Raw genomic sequence first — 16,653 nt, forward strand, 5'->3', positions numbered from 1 at the left:
CACCTCCTCATTAGTAATGTTATCTACTCATCTAATCTTCAGCATTCTTCTGCAGCACCACATTTTGAAAGCTTCTATTCTCTTCTTGTCCAAATTATCTATCATCCATGTTTCAATTCCATACATGGATACACTCCATACAAATACTTTCATAAACGACTTCCTGACACTTAAACCTCTACTTGATGTTAACAAATTTCTCTTCTTCAGAAACACTTTCCTTGTCATTGTCAATCTACATTTTATATCCTCTCTATTTCGACCATCATTAGTTATTTTGCTCCCCAAATAGCAATTAATCTGATTCCCTCAGCATCACCCGACTTAATTCAACTACATTCCATCATCTCCGTTTTCCTTTTGTTGATGTTCATCTTATATCCTCCTTCCAAGACAATGTCCATTCTGTTCAACTGCTCTTCCAACTCATTTGCTCTGTCTGACAGAATTACAATGTCTTCGGCAAACCTCACTGTTTTTATTTCTTCTCCGAGGATTTTAATACCTACTCTGAATTTTTCTTTTTCTTTTCTTTTCCTTTACTGCTAGCTCAATATACAGATTGAATAACATCGGGGATAGGCTACAACCCTGTCTCAGTCACTTCCCTTTCATGCCCTTCGACTCATAACTGCCATCTGGTTTCTGTACAAATTGCACATAGTCTTTCGCTCCCTGTATTTTACCCTTGCTGCCTTCAGAATTTGAAAGAGTTTTCCAGTGAATATTGTCAAATGCTTTCTCTAAGTCTACAAATTACAGAAACATAGGTTTGCCTTTCCTTAATCTATTTTCTAAGATAAGGTGTAAGGTCAGTATTGCCTCACATGTTCCAACATTTCTACAGAATCCAAACTGATCTTCCCAGAGATCGACTTCTACCAGTTTTTCCATTCGTCTGTAAAGAATGTGTCTTAGTATTTTGCAGTTGTGACTTATTAAACTGATAGTTTGATAATTTTCATATCTGTCAACACCTGCTTTCTTTGGGATTGAAATTATTATATTCTTCTTGAAGTCTGAGGGTATTTCACTTGTCTCATACATCTTGCTCACCAGATGGTAGAGTTTTGTCAGAGCTGGCTCTCCCAAGGCTGTCAGTAGTTCTAATGGAATGTTGTCTACTCCCCGGGCCTTGTTTTGACTCAGGTCTTTCAGTGCTCTGTCAAACTTTTCACGCAGTATCATATCTCCCACTTCATCTTCATCTACATTCTCATCCATTTCCATAATATTGTCCTAAAGTACATTGCCCCTGTATAGACCCCCTATATACTCCTTCCACCTTTCTGCTTTCCCTCCTTTGCTTAGAACTAGGTTTCCATCTGAGCTCTTGATAGTCATACAAGTGGTTCTCTTTTCTCCAAAGGTCTCTTTAATTTTCATGTAAGCAGTATCATCTTACCCCTAGTGAGATATGCCTCTACATCCTTGCATTTGTCCTCTAGCCATCCCTGCTTAGCCATTTTGCACTTCCTGTTGATCTCATTTTTGAGATGTTTGTATTACTTTTTGCCTGCCTCATTTACTGCATTTTTATATTTTCTCCTTTCATCGATTAAATTCAATATATCTTCTGTTGCCCAAGGATTTCTATTAGCCCTCATCTTTTTACCAACTTGATCCTCTGCTGCTTTCACTATTTCATCCCTCAAAGCTGCCCATTCTTCTTCTACTGTATTTCTTTCCCCCATTCCCATCAATCGTTCCCTAATGCTCTCCCTGAAACTCTGTACAACCTCTGATTCTATCAGTTTAACCAGGTCCCATCTCCATAAATTTTCCATCTTTTTGCAGTTTCTTCAGTTGTAATCTACAGTTCATAACCAATAGATTGTGGTCAGAGTCCACATCTGCACCTGGAAATGTCTTACAATTTAAAACCTCGTTCCTGAATCTCTGTCTTACCATTATATAATCTATCTGAAACCTTCCAGAATCTCCAGGCCTTTCCCATGTATACAACCTTCTTTCATGATTCTTGAACCAAGCGTTAGCTATGATTAAGTTATGCTCTGTGCAAAACTCTACCAGGCGGCTTCCTCTTTCCTTCTGTTCCTTTTCCTACAGTCGAATTCCAGTCCCCCATGACTACAAAATTTTTGTCTCCCTTCACTACCTGAATAATTTCTTTTATCTCATCATACATTTCATCAATCTCTTCATCACCTGCTGACCTAGTTGATATATATGTACTACTGTGGTAGGCGTGGGCTTCGTGTCTACCTTGGCCACCTTAATACGTTCACTATGGTGTTTGTAGTAGTTTACCTGCACTCATTTTTTTTTTAAATTCATTGTTAAACCTATTCCTGCATTAGTCCTATTTGATTTTGTATTTATAACCCTGTATTCACCTGACCAGAAGTCTTGTTCCTCCTGCCACCGAACTTCACTAACTCACACTATATATAACTTTAATCTATCCATTACCCTTTTTAAATTTTCTAACCTACCTGCCCGATCAAGGGATCTGACATTCCATGCTCTGATCCGTAGAATGCCAGTTTTCTTTCTCCTGATAACAATGTCCTCCTGAGTAGTCTTCCCCAGAGATCTGAATGGGGGACTATTTTACCTTCAGAATATTTTACTCAAGAGTATACCATCATCATTTAAACCTACAGTAAAGCTGCATGTCCTTGGGAAAAATTTCGGGTGTAGTTTCCCCTTGCTTTCAGCGATTCACAGTACCAGCACAGCAAGGACATTTTGGTTAGTGTTACAAGGCCAGATCAGTCAATCATCCAGACTGTTCCCCCCTACAACTACTGAAAAGACTGCTGCCCCTCTTAAGGAACCACACATTTATCTGGCCTCTCAACAGATACCCCTCCGTTGTGGTTGCACCTATGGTACAGCTATCTGTATCACTGAGGCACGCAAGCCTCCCCATCAATGGCAAGTTCCATGGTTCATAGGGGGATGCTGAAGACACTAAACAGAATAAAAGATCAAAAAGGTATTGTAATAGGGTTACGTCATAGGCACGATGTAACGGAATGGCCTTGTGTAAACAAGTAATCCAGAAAGCCAACAGGGTTTACCAAAATAATCTGCATATCTATGGATAATGTTTTTTTTTCCTTGATACAATTGATTTGAAACAAATGTGCTTCACAAAACATGGAATGCACTTAAACAGGAAAGGCAAAACCTACTTACGTAAAAAAAAAAACCTGTTGTGTTAATGAAAACTATTTACATAAACAGTAAAATATGCACTACAATTCTACTGGGAGCAACAGAACACTCATGCAGAAGAGGCTCCACTCAAGTATGTAACCAGTAACTGGTTATTGAAGATAAGCCTGCTCTCATTCATGTAGACGCCACAGAAGCAACAGCTGTAAATGAAGCAGCTTTAATAACATTGGCAGAAGGGGAATCAGTGTCAGCATCAACAGCTACAATAACAGCAGTAACAACAACAAATGTAAAATCAGTAGGACCAGAAGACCCAAGATACAGTGAAATGGACAAAAGGAGAAGAACAACGGTGTCATTACCACAAGCAGGGCAAGAATCAACAGCACAGCAGCATTGGCAGCAACTGTAAAAGAACTGGCATGTCGAAGCAGGGTTGCCCGTGTGAAATTCCCTGACATTTCCCTGATTTCCAGACAAATTTTAGGATTTTTCCCTGACAAGTTTTGAGATCTCAATCGTAAGTTAAGATGTAATTTGACAATCTGTCTTTGCAGCTATGGTACAAGAAACAATAGTGCAAACAAGGAAATACCTATTAAAAAAACTTGAAAGCATTCCTGATGTGAGCAAAAATCTTAGGTATAACAGCAACATCTTTTGCAATGAACTGTTTTAGATGAAAAAACAAGCCAAATAATATATGTGTTTCATTAAGACCACTAATGTTATTTTATTTCAATAAAACAAAACACATTTGGTGACAAAAATATGCATTTCCTTGAAGTCATAAGACAGACTTAAAATACCTTCACTGATTTGAGAAATAACCTCAGGAAAAAGTAAGCCTCTTGAAAAAATTGTGTAAGGAGGGGGAGAATTATGTAAAGTAAAACTGTAGGCGACTTCCAATAAAATGTTGATTCTACTACGCTTGTTATTTTCGGTTATTGCCCACTTCATTATATCTATTATTTTACTGGTATTGTGTGATTTTCCTTTCAAGAAATATTTGAGTATATATTGTACAAACCGCCAGCAACTGACATAATTCTCTTCTTCCTATCGCCCATACTTTCTGACACATAAAGTATCTTTGAAGTGCCAAAATGTACTAGAACAAATAAAAGTCCATAAAATACCACACTGCACAACATACTTGTGATGAGACAGTTGAAGTTCCTGAAATCCGTCAGCCATGGCCTCTGGTCTGCTAAAAGCACTACAGTCCCAGGTACATGGATAAGCCACCAAAATACACTGCATTACATCACACACAAACAGACCCAGCCTGTGGGTAGATCAATGAGACTAGAGCCAATGAACAGGGCCTGCACATTAGTGGGAAGCAAATGGCTTCAGATCAGCAGGCCTGACCTATCACAGATACCTACAGAAATGGTCTGCAATTTTGGTCCATCTTGGAAATCCACTTATGTGACTAGCTATTCATGAGCCACAGAAAGCATATTGATGAAATGAGACCACAGTGATCAAGCCATGCAACAGATAACTTGTTCAAATACTCTGAGAATCAATAATGTGGATAAGTAGCAACTCAGCATAGAAAAGACAATCATCCTCTCACAACTCAATTTTCTGCCATAACCTTTGTCAGAAAATGAGAGCACACACTCATTCACACAATCAGACACAACTCATGCACACATGACCACTGTCTAAGGCCACTACATCTACCTGCTACGAGAATCAGATCCAAACAAACCACTCCTCATGATTCTTGTCGGCAGCTGCTAGGCTACTGACAAGAAGTGATGGCAGCACTGAGTGAAAGCTGAGGCGACCAGTGGGAAGGGGAGAAGCAGTAGTAATGAGGGAGTAGGGAAGCAGCACACATATTCAGCTGCACAAGCATGCGACGATGTACGACACCACTGTAAACAAACCATTTCATCTATTGAGGAAGGGGGGGGGGGGGGGGACTAGATCTTCCCAGTTTTTTTTTTTTTTTTTTTTTTTTTTTTTTTTTTTACAAATTTCCCTGATGTATTTGTAATTTCCTGATGTCTAGGATCCGTGGCAACCCTGGGCAGTGTGAGTGAAAGGATTTTTTTAATAGAAGAAAAGAAGAGGGAATGCCGAAAATAAGTAACTTTAATTATTTAACTGTATTTCACTGGAGGGTCCAATCAATAAGTGACAAAATGCAACAATTAGAAATTTAACTGGAAAGCCACAGACAGCTTGGTTGTCTGCATTACTGAAAACTGGTGTAAAGGAACTAAACTTGGGAATGTAGTTTCACCTTCTTATGACTTATCTTGTTACTATAGCACAATATTAAAGAGGGATGGACTCTCATGCATTTATGTTAATAGTGACCTCCAATTCGTAGTTATAAGTGACATGATTTCTCTCAGTGAAGAAAAGCATTTTGAGCTCTCAGTAATAGAGTTACAAGAACAAAATACACTAAAAAATGTTTATACTATGCTTATATAGGTCTTCTAAAGGTGATGTCAAAACCTAACACAAGTGCTAGTTAAGGTACATAATCCTAAAGGACATATTGTTATTTGTGAACATTTAAATATCGATATGATGAAAGCATAAGAAGTCAGCAACAGATTCTTGAATGTCCTGAACAGTTATGATAACTCACAACAGGTAACAAATGCCACATGAACAATGATTCACTCATACTCAATTACTGACCATATTCTACCAGCCATCAAACTAGATGTTGTAGGTAGCTGTCAAAACCCGTGCGGTATCAGACCATTTTGGTCAAATTGCAGAACTCAAAATACCCACAAAGAAACAAACAAATGTGCTTAGCTACAGAAGGGCGTTTTCAAAATAAATGAGGTGCAAATTTGCAATGCAGATGACTAGGTAGACATGGTCAGAAGTATATTCAGGACCACAGGTAAATGAAAAATTTGACAAATTCATGAACATATTCAGATTAAAATTTGAGAAGAAATTTCCTAACATTGTACATTCTGTTGGGGAATCTAGTAGAAGGAACTGGGCAACAAAAAGTATCAGAAAATCCACTGGATCTCTCAAATATATCAGTTCTATTAAAGAAAATAAGATTGACCCAGCCATCTTGAAGTTCTTTCTCAGGTACAGTAGAACATACAGAAAACTGTTGCAGGGAGCAACAAGAATCCAAAATGATAAGACCATACAGAACTAAAACAATAAAAGCAAGTTCATTTAGACTACTAGTAATGCAAAGCCAAAGCAGATGAATAAAAAAAAAATTTGAAATACAAATAGTTTAACAGATAACTAAGGACCTGCATAACTTTGTAAACAACTAGATTAGTAACACAGCAACCAAACTGCAAAAAAGCATCCAAAAATAGAACATACAGCTACAAATAATAATGTACCTCTTACTAAGTAGCTGCTGACCACCCACTGGGGAGGAAATCAGTAGGATTGCACATACATTTAAGGTCCTTGGGTCTAGACTAAGTCCCAATGTGTCTACTAAAATACTGCATTAACAGCATAAAAGTACCCCTAACATGTTCATAAATGAGTCATTCTCATCAGGTTGCTTCCCGGATTATCTAAAACAGGCAAAAGTTCTTGCCACACATAAAAAGGTGACACAGTAAATATGGAGAATTATAAAAAATTACAGACCTGTGTCATTACTGCCTTCCTTTTCAAAAATAACAAACTATTCTGTAAAACACACTTGTGGATTATTTAAATAAACATAAACTTTTGCGTTTCAGATCTGGACTGGAAAAAGCAGCTGCTATAACAAAATTTACAAAAGTAATTTCAGAAGCCCTAGACCTCAGTAAAGCATTTGACACAGCCGATCATGAAATACTTTTAGGTAAAATTGAAGCACTAGGAATACTGGGGGGGGGGGGAGGGGGGAGTACATAAATGCTTTAGGTCTTACCCTGAAGAAATGGTGTGCAGATATCCCAAATTTCAAATGCCTCAACTTATATTGTGGAGCATCTTTCAGACCCAGAACAATTTGAACATTGAAGTTCCTCAAGGGAGCACATTAGGCCCAATACTGTTCTCATTTACATTAATGACTTTCTGCTATGGGTCACTCAGGCAAAACCTGTGCTATTTGCTGATGACAGCAACATCATAATCACAGAAAGGACACCAGAAATGTTAAAAGTAAAAGCTGAAACGGCATTTATGGCAGTTTGCAACAGGTCAAATAACAATTAAGTAACTTTTAATGTAAAAAAAAGATTAACAACATGAACTTATACATAAATAAAAAACCGAACATATCAAAACTTAAAATACATAATGAAATTATACAGTGCGTAGCTTGCACAAAATATTTAAGTATGTATGTTGATCAACAATTAAAATGGGATGAGCATAACAGGGTACTTGGAAAAAGAATAAGCACAGCATGCTATGCATTACGAACACTACTCACAATGTGTAATAACTTACACCTAAAAGCAACATACTAACATCAGTTATGGCATAATATTCTGCAGTGCAAATGCTCAGAATGAGGAAAATGTATCTGAAGTGCAAAACTGAGCCATCAGAATAATGAGCATGAGTCATAAAAGAGTCCATTGCATTAGGCTATTAAAAAAGGGGGGTATTCTGACAGTTCCAAGTGAATACATATTCCAAACTGCAGTTTTTTTATTTCAGCAACCCAGATACAGTGATTGATTGTAGCTGGTCTGAATGAACAGAGCAAAGATCCAAACCACTATGTGTTACCAAGGAGTCACGATACAACAAACTGTCAAAGGAGATTGAAAACATAAAGGAACTCTATTAATTTAAAACATATCTTTAAAAAAAGTTGGTTGACAAATTACAAAGTAGACAAAGAGAATGGAATATGCTCATAAGCAACATGATATATTGTAGTTTGTAATTTACACCATGCAATACAAAACCATGGGGTACCCTTATGATAAATTTCTCTTCTGCTTTATGTAATAGAGTGGCACATTGTGTATACATATATTTTTATTACTAATTTCTTATGTATAGCCCACTTTTTCCATTATCTTACACACCTCTATTATAACTTAAATGCATAAACACTCATCAGCAAGAACATTATGACACCGACCTACTACAATTATAAACCCAAACAGATGTTAGCAATGTCACCTAGTGAAGAATGACTGCCAGTCACACACATGCATGGTGCCCGTAGTATCAGTGACCGTGCTCTCTGTGTGCAGAATGTGGAAGGTGCACAATCACTCTGAATTTGACCACAGGCAGATTGTGATGGCCTGGAGGCTTGGCACGAGCATTTAGGAAAATGAATGACTTTTGGATCTTCCAGAAGTGCTGTGGCGAGTGTCTTCAACACAAGGTGAAACTACATCCAGATGTTGTGGAGTTGGGGGGCTTTACTGATGCCGACTATTGTACGCTGGACAGGAAAGGTGATGTACTGTGGTACTAACATTAGACTTTAATGCTGGGCAGAGTACAAGTATGTCTGAACACACCAGTGCACTGAATATTACGCACTGGGCCTCCCCAGCTGACAACCCATGTATTAGTTAATGTTAACACCACAACATTGGCAACTTCAACTGAAATGGTCAGGTGACCATCGGCATAGACATTAGTGCAGTGGCAGAATACTGCATGGTCTGATAAATCCCAATAACATCATCGACATACCAATGAGAGGGTGAGAATCTGTCGTCTATCACAGGAACAGCTCCTTGACACCTATACTGTGGGATGGAAACAAGCTGGTGGCAATTCCATTACACTCTGGGAAACATTCTCGTAGGCATCCAATGGTTCAGTGGAGCTCATGCAAAGCACCATGACAGCCAAGGAGTATCATACACTGGTTGCAGACCACTTACATCTCTACATGATTATCATGTTTCCTGATGGCAGTGCCTTTCTCAACTAGATAATATGCCAGTCACAAGGCCAAGAGTGTGATGGAGTGGGTCAATGAACACAATTGTGAGTTCCAATTGATGTAATGTACCCCCAACTCGTCAGACCTGAACCTGATTGAACAAATTTGGGCTGTGATTGAAAGTAGCATCAGAGGTCATTGGCCCCCTACCCATAATTTATGGGAATTAGGTGACTTGAGTGTGCTAACTCCCTCCAGTGACCCACCAAGGCCTCACTGCTTCCATGTCATGAGGCATCACTGCTGTTATCTGTGTCAAAGGTGGATATATCTGCTACTAAGTAGGTGGTCATAATTTTCTCGCTGATCAGTGTATACGAGTACAATTATGACATCCATACAAATAAATTTGTCTACAGATGAATGAATACATAAATAAATAGAAATATTGTCTAATGCTGAATATTTGTGCATTCATGCTTTACTATCTTCCGGATTTCTCTGACAAGGCAAAACTAGCCAGTAAGTCACAACGGGGTTGAACAAGTCATTTTATTTTTCACACTCTTCACCTGGTACACAGAATCCCACTTCCCCTCTGCTAGTTTGTATTTAAAGCTGGTAATGTCTGAGATATTCAGATGTTGTTTTGGCAGAACAGATTTTTCTTTTCATGGGCACTGCTGAATTTAAATAATCTATCACCTGACAAAAGTCAGAGTAATGAAAATGTAAGATAACGAATGTTAAGTTACCTTCTTATAAAAGCTTATGTGTCACTGATTTTCCTACATTTCTCTGTCTTTTGCATTTCTTTCCTCTCTGATAAGGAGGATCACAAGTGTATTAATCTAAACTGTTGTCAATAGTACAGTTCACTGTAATTCATTTGTACTGAATGGGCCTAGTGCATATATATCGCTCTTAGGCTATACTGAAAATCGTTAATATAACGCTAAAAGGTTGTGAAATATAAAAAGGAACTCCACTTCACAAAATAAAAATAGACTGCTGGAAATTAGCGAAAATTGCAGAATAGCTAACGTTTATTTGGAAGTTCTGTGCAATCCATGTACCGGTATTGATCTATGAAATCAATTTCTGATCTACAATCATACTTATCTTTATGACTAATGCTGCCTCAATCTTAATCGCATTCATAAAATCGATGTATTAGACACATTATCCGTTTTCATTTCGAGAATTATGAAATATTTACGAAGTATTTACATAGGAACCTTGAATCAACTCTGTACTCTATCTCAAAAACAAAAGCATGTCACAAATACTTACGCGAGCTACTAGTCCTGTTCGAGCTCCCAATCTAGCAGCTGATACACACTGATTTGCACCTTTTCCTCCAAAACCTTTCTTAAATTTGTAACCTTCCAGTGTCTCGCTCGATCTTGGTAAGCGTGACACGTAACTGTAATGAAAGAAATAGAAAGGAAATGAATATGCTATACTCGTTGAATAGTATTAAGTACAAGAAAATGTGAACAGGTTTCCTCATTACCAGCAAAGATCTATCATACAGGAACCTACAATCACAATTTCTGGATTCGCCATCGCAACTATAAGTTCGACGTCTTTAAACGTTATCTTCGCCGTTTACGTAAGAGGTTATCGCACATCTCTAGAGCGATAACCAACAATGACACTGTTTACGACCACAGTAATGTCTAAATTTGTATTCGCGCTCTGACACTAATTACACGTCAAAGATGGTGTCCTTCGGAAAATGCGCCACTTGTGTAATTAAGTCTCAACATATACTTTCCTATGATTAACATGTTAATGACAATGTGATGCTCTCAGATTGTTGCCTTGAGAAATGTTGAACGGCAATAAAGCCCTCGCAAAATAAATCTCGAGTGTTTTCTTGTATGCAATAATTGCTGGCGCCAATCCATTCCTACATGGTAGGGTGCACAGTCAGTAATGATTCCGAATTGTTATTTAACGCACCTTGCTATGCTAATTTTGTTAGTATCAGGCATTGCTAACTTTCCTGAAGCTACTAACACCATTTACGTTGAGGATCTTACATGTAGTTCTCCAACACCCTTTAGTGGCCCACGGAATGTCAATAACGAAATATATAAAATAATTCATTTCGTTCGCTAGATCCCATTAGAAGGGGAACCTGCAAGTGTGTGGAGTGAGTCAAGGTACGCATTAATAAAAGACATGGGAGTTGCGGAAACTTAATCTGCACCCAATGTCAATAATTAAGCATGACTCTACCGCATTGTACCACAGTCACAGCTAGCACTATTCGTGTCTGTGCCAGCAAATGCAATGTCCTAAATTAGAAAGAAAGCTGATTCTCGGAAAAACTTCTGCCTCCTCAGTTATATTATATAGCTACTGTTTATTTTCCATCGGTATCTTATTATGTACTTGACTACATCTGTACTTTTCAAAGAAAATAACTACACTGAATCAGAATTTTTACTGTCGAATAACATACAGAGGTAAATTATCACCAACAACAGAGTATTTAAAATAAATTACTACTTGTCACAAAGTCTGACAGTATACACTGCTACTGGCCTTGTAGCTAACAGGAATTTTCAGTTCTTGAATCAAGATAATCACATAATTTGAGGAAGTGCCTTAGAAATTGTGATATTAATTTGATTTCGAATTGATAGGTATTTTCGACTTCTTACTTTATGGTTGATCCGAAGTTGTTCAATAGCTTTGCACCAGAGTGCACAGATCTTGTACTGAGATCGTGCAAATCAATTTATTGGCAAATAGATGAATAAAATTCCAAGATCCTTAAAGACACTCCTACATGGTGTGCGGATATCTACTTCATATGATATTCTTACATGCCAGTTCTGCTGAATAAAAAGGCCTACTTTATTTCCTTTAACTAGATTGAAAACGGAACCTAATTCCTTAAGATAAAACAGAGGGAATATACTCAGAAGAAGACAACATTACGTATATCTAAAGACAGTAAGACAACATCCTTGTCTTTAGCTAAGTGTAATGAGTACCTTAATGTTATTTTAACAACATTTTGTCTTGAATACTAGATATCCATAACTGGAACTGCAGAAACGACAGTACCAAATCTGGAGCTATCATTCAATAAAATAATGAGATATATTTGTAGGAATTCACACCAATCTGAGATTCTTTATTAACTTATCCGTGTTTTGACTCCGTATTACCTTCTTATCCCATCAGACCCCAAAGATTTTTATTCAACACTTTTATTTAGTATATGACCATTAATGACGATTTTTCGTTCAAACAGTTTCGGTTATTTGAATTTGTATAATACGATCTTTGTGATATTAACTTCTACACTTTTGCTGTTAAACAGTCGTAGGCCTATTTAGCTATTGTTTGAGGAGTATCTGGTAAGGTTGAGTTTGGACTCTTGCTTAGTATGTTAATTTCACTGAACGATACTTCATGTTGATTAATAACAAGAGCAGATACAGTACTGAACCTTGCGGGACCCCACATGTTGTCTCCCCCTACTCCAAGGTTAGTTTCATTCCCTTGATGCTGTCTGATAGTGTGACTCTCTACTTTCTGCCACGGAGGTAAGATTGAATGCACACAAATGAGATTTAATGAATTGTATTATATGTTAATTTGTAAGTATAATACAACAGATAACAATACAATATATAATAAATGCTTTGGCAATGACACAGAATATATAGACAGTATAAATTTTTTGACTATTGAAGACTTTTATGACTTTCCTTGTAAAGCATCCTTTAGAAAAGCCAAAATGTAATGCGGTTAACAGGATATGCCTAGGAACATATATCAGTTTCATTCAAGTACAAAATCTACATCTATACCCTGCAAACCACTATAAACGACATGAAATAGGCTAGGTGGTACTTCCAATTTCACAAGTTATGCACATAACGCATGCAGGAAGGATGACTGCTTAAACGTCTCTGTGCCTGCTGTTATTAGTATAAGATTTTCTTCGTGATCTCTGTGGAAGCAATACAAAGGTGATTGTAGTAAATTACTAGATTCAGGACTTAAAGATGGTTCTTGAAGCTTTGCAGGTGGGCTTTCAAAGGATAATTGGCTTCTGTCTTAAAACATCTGCTGGTTCAATTTTTTCATCATAATGGGTCAGGCAAAACCTGTGTTCTTTTGTGCTGCCCTTCTTTGTGTACGTTCATCATCCATTATCAGTCTTTTATGGAAGACATCCCACACACTTGGCACAGTTTTCTGGGAAGGGTACATGAGTGTTTTATAATCAGTTCCCTTTGTAGACTTTGACGTTGACTGGATTTTTCTAGCACTCTGAAAATGAACAGGTGTCTGCTACCAAAGTCTGAACATAAGTGTTCATTCCATTTCGTATGGTATACATGCAAATTGTTGCATCAACATTTTTTTGTAAGCTGGCTGATCCCTATTGTGACTAATTACTATTGTGCCCATGAAAAACAGTGCAAAATGTTTCATTTCTGAGTATTTATAGTAAGTTGCCAGTCTTTAGATATCTTTGAAACCTCATCAAGATCTGACAGAATGTTTGTGCAGAATTTTTTTTTTCACACAATATTTCTTTACAGGTGACTGCAACTGTAGAGTCTAGATGACTGACACAATTATTTTATCGACACTGTGGAAAACACTAGAAATACAATTCCAGACCTGAATATAGGCCTTGCAGCTGCTAGAGGATATGATAAAAGGTGCACCACAATGAACTAGAGGGAAATTATAAATTAAAATAACAATAATAAAAAAGATTATGATTGTAAAATCTTACAAGTCTTCTGACAGTCAGGATATACACTCCTGGAAATGGAAAAAAAGAACACATTGACACCGGTGTGTCAGACCCACCATACTTGCTCCGGACACTGCGAAAGGGCTGTACAAGCAATGATCACACGCACGGCACAGCGGACACACCAGGAACCGCGGTGTTGGCCGTCGAATGGCGCTAGCTGCGCAGCATTTGTGCACCGCCGCCGTCAGTGTCAGCCAGTTTGCCGTGGCATACGGAGCTCCATCACAGTCTTTAACACTGGTAGCATGCCGCGACAGCGTGGACGTGAACCGTATGTGCAGTTGACGGACTTTGAGCGAGGGCGTATAGTGGGCATACCGGAGGCAGGGTGGACGTACCGCCGAATTGCTCAACACGTGGGGCGTGAGGTTTCCACAGTACATCGATGTTGTCGCCAGTGGTCGGCGGAAGGTGTACGTGCCCGTCGACCTGGGACCAGACCGCAGCGACGCACGGATGCACGCCAAGACCGTAGGATCCTACGCAGTGCCGTAGGGGACCGTACCGCCACTTCCCAGCAAATTAGGGACACTTTTGCTCCTGGGGTATCGGCGAGGACCATTCGAAACCCTCTCCATGAAGCTGGGCTACGATCCCGCACACCGTTAGGCCGTCTTCCGCTCACGCCCCAACATCGTGCAGCCCGCCTCCAGTGATGTCGCGACAGGCGTGAATGAAGGGACGAATGGAGACGTGTCGTCTTCAGCGATGAGAGTCGCTTCTGCCTTGGTGCCAATGATGGTCGTATGCGTGTTTGGCGCCGTGCAGGTGAGCGCCACAATCAGGACTGCATACGACCGAGGCACACAGGGCCAACACCCGGCATCATGGTGTGGGGAGCGATCTCCTACACTGGCCGTACACCTCTGGTGATCGTCGAGGGGACACTGAATAGTGCACGGTACATCCAAACCATCATCGAACCCATCGTTCTACCATTCCTAGGCCGGCAAGGGAACTTGCTGTTCCAACAGGACAATGCACGTCCGCATGTATTCCGTGCCACCCAACGTGCTCTAGAAGATGTAAGTCAACTACCCTGGCCAGCAAGATCTCTGGATCTGTCCCCCATTGAGCATGTTTGGGACTGGATGAAGCGTCGTCTCACGCGGTCTGCATGTCCAGCACAAACGCTGGTCCAACTGAGGCGCCAGGTGGAAATGGCATGGCAAGCCGTTCCACAGGACTACATCCAGCATCTCTACGATCGTCTCCATGGGAGAATAGCAGCCTGCATTGCTGCGAAAGGTGGATATACACTGTACTAGTGCTGACATTGTGCTTGCTCTGTTGCCTGTGTCTATGTGCCTGTGGTTCTGTTAGTGTGATCATGTGATGTATCTGACCCCAGGAATGTGTCAATAAAGTTTCCCCTTCCTGGGACAATGAATTCACGGTGTTCTTATTTCAATTTCCAGGAGTGTATGTTAGGGGTAACCAGTGATATCCTCAACGAAATTGTCTAAGAAATTCAATACTTCATCCATTTTACTGGCTGTTGAACTCTGTAGGTGAGGATTTTATTATTTTAATGAATGTGGCAACCGGCCACTTTATCATGTATTTATATTTAACTGGATACATGTTTTGGGCTTTCACCTGTCTTCAGTTAGCGCAATTCATATTTGAATCTTTTGTCTTATGTAACTATGCACTAACTGAAAACTCAAATATGTATTATGCTAGCTGAAGATGGGACAAAGTCCAAAACAGGTGTTAGCTCAAATAAAAAAAAATACATAAGTAAGTTGTTGGTTGCTGTACTTATTAAAACAATCTATGAAATTGCTGGAGCATTTACTATGGTAATTGCTGAGTGATTCTTTGCTGATGTATTTCCAGATTTTCTGAAACTAGAAAGGACAGTGCCAGTTTCTAAAATGGCTGAAATAGGCATGGTAGCAAGCTTTAGACCAATCTCGATCTTTCCAATCTTTGCTAAAGTTATTGTGATTGCGGTGAAAGACAAAATCCGTAATTACATTGAAATTTATGAACTGTACACAGATGTACAGTATAGTTTCTGGAAAGGCAAATATACAACAACAGCAGCACTACATCTGACTACTAGGGTAAAGCACAATTTTGAAGAAAAAGTATGTTTAGCACTGACGCTTTATGACCTCAATATGGTGTTGGACAGCATTCCTCATATGATCTTCAAAACAAGCTCAGTCAATATGGAATTGGAGGCACTGTTCTGCCTGCCCTCAGCTCTTATTTCCAAAACAGAAGGCAGTTTGCACTGTAGGATGGGCAGGTTAATTTTGCTGTCTTTTAGAAGAGCCTGAAAACTATTTTTGTGGTAAGCCAGAAAGCGATGGAGAACATACTGGCCATAGTTTCCAGCCTGCAAGTCCACATTCTTCTTGTGCTCACTGAAACAAATGTTTTTACTCTCTATTTACTCATTGGTATCAGGAACTATGATTATAAACGAAAGATTTACATTCTATCTAATTCACATATTCAGTAAAAGTTCACATGCAATACATAGTAATATTCCTGATAACAACAACAACAACAATAATAACAATAATACAAATGTTTAACAGCACTATGAGCATTACAGATGCGACTTCAGTGGTAAGTTCCAGCTAAATGGTCTTCCACCCTGACTTCTAATCATCAAAAATTAATTGCTCACCAAGAAACTGGGAAACAATCCACCATTTGTCCCGCGGTTTCGTTAATATTACATGCGTCAAACAACCAGTTACCTCCGTGAAATTCGAGCGACCCAGGACGGTGTACAGTCCTCGCTTGTTCATTTTCTATTTGTAGCGAAACCATGCGTTTAGGAAAGTCTGGCTGTAGCTCCTATATTACATGCTGAACCATCTGCCGTGTTTACCCCATCTCTGAGGATTCA

The 16,653-nt window shown here is 39.0% G+C and overlaps 1 protein-coding gene across 2 annotated transcripts in view; it reads right to left on the reverse strand.

The window, feature by feature from the left end:
• The window catches only part of LOC126267019 (ribokinase-like), a 63,780-nt gene extending 52,951 nt beyond the window's left edge, over positions 1–10,829 (reverse strand). Inside the window, exons 1-2 of one of the 2 annotated variants that reach the window (XM_049971791.1) lie at positions 10,497–10,829; positions 10,274–10,406 (exon numbers count right to left, since the gene is read on the reverse strand). In XM_049971791.1, coding sequence (XP_049827748.1) covers positions 10,274–10,406; positions 10,497–10,549 — 186 coding nt within the window. In that variant the 5' untranslated portion in view covers positions 10,550–10,829. The remainder of the gene's footprint in view (positions 1–10,273; positions 10,407–10,496) is intronic. The other variant, XM_049971792.1, reaches the window with a different exon arrangement.
• Positions 10,830–16,653: the final 5,824 nt, after the last annotated feature.

This window comes from Schistocerca gregaria, chromosome 4 (genome assembly GCF_023897955.1).
Source record: "Schistocerca gregaria isolate iqSchGreg1 chromosome 4, iqSchGreg1.2, whole genome shotgun sequence".
NCBI lineage: Eukaryota > Metazoa > Arthropoda > Insecta > Orthoptera > Acrididae > Schistocerca > Schistocerca gregaria.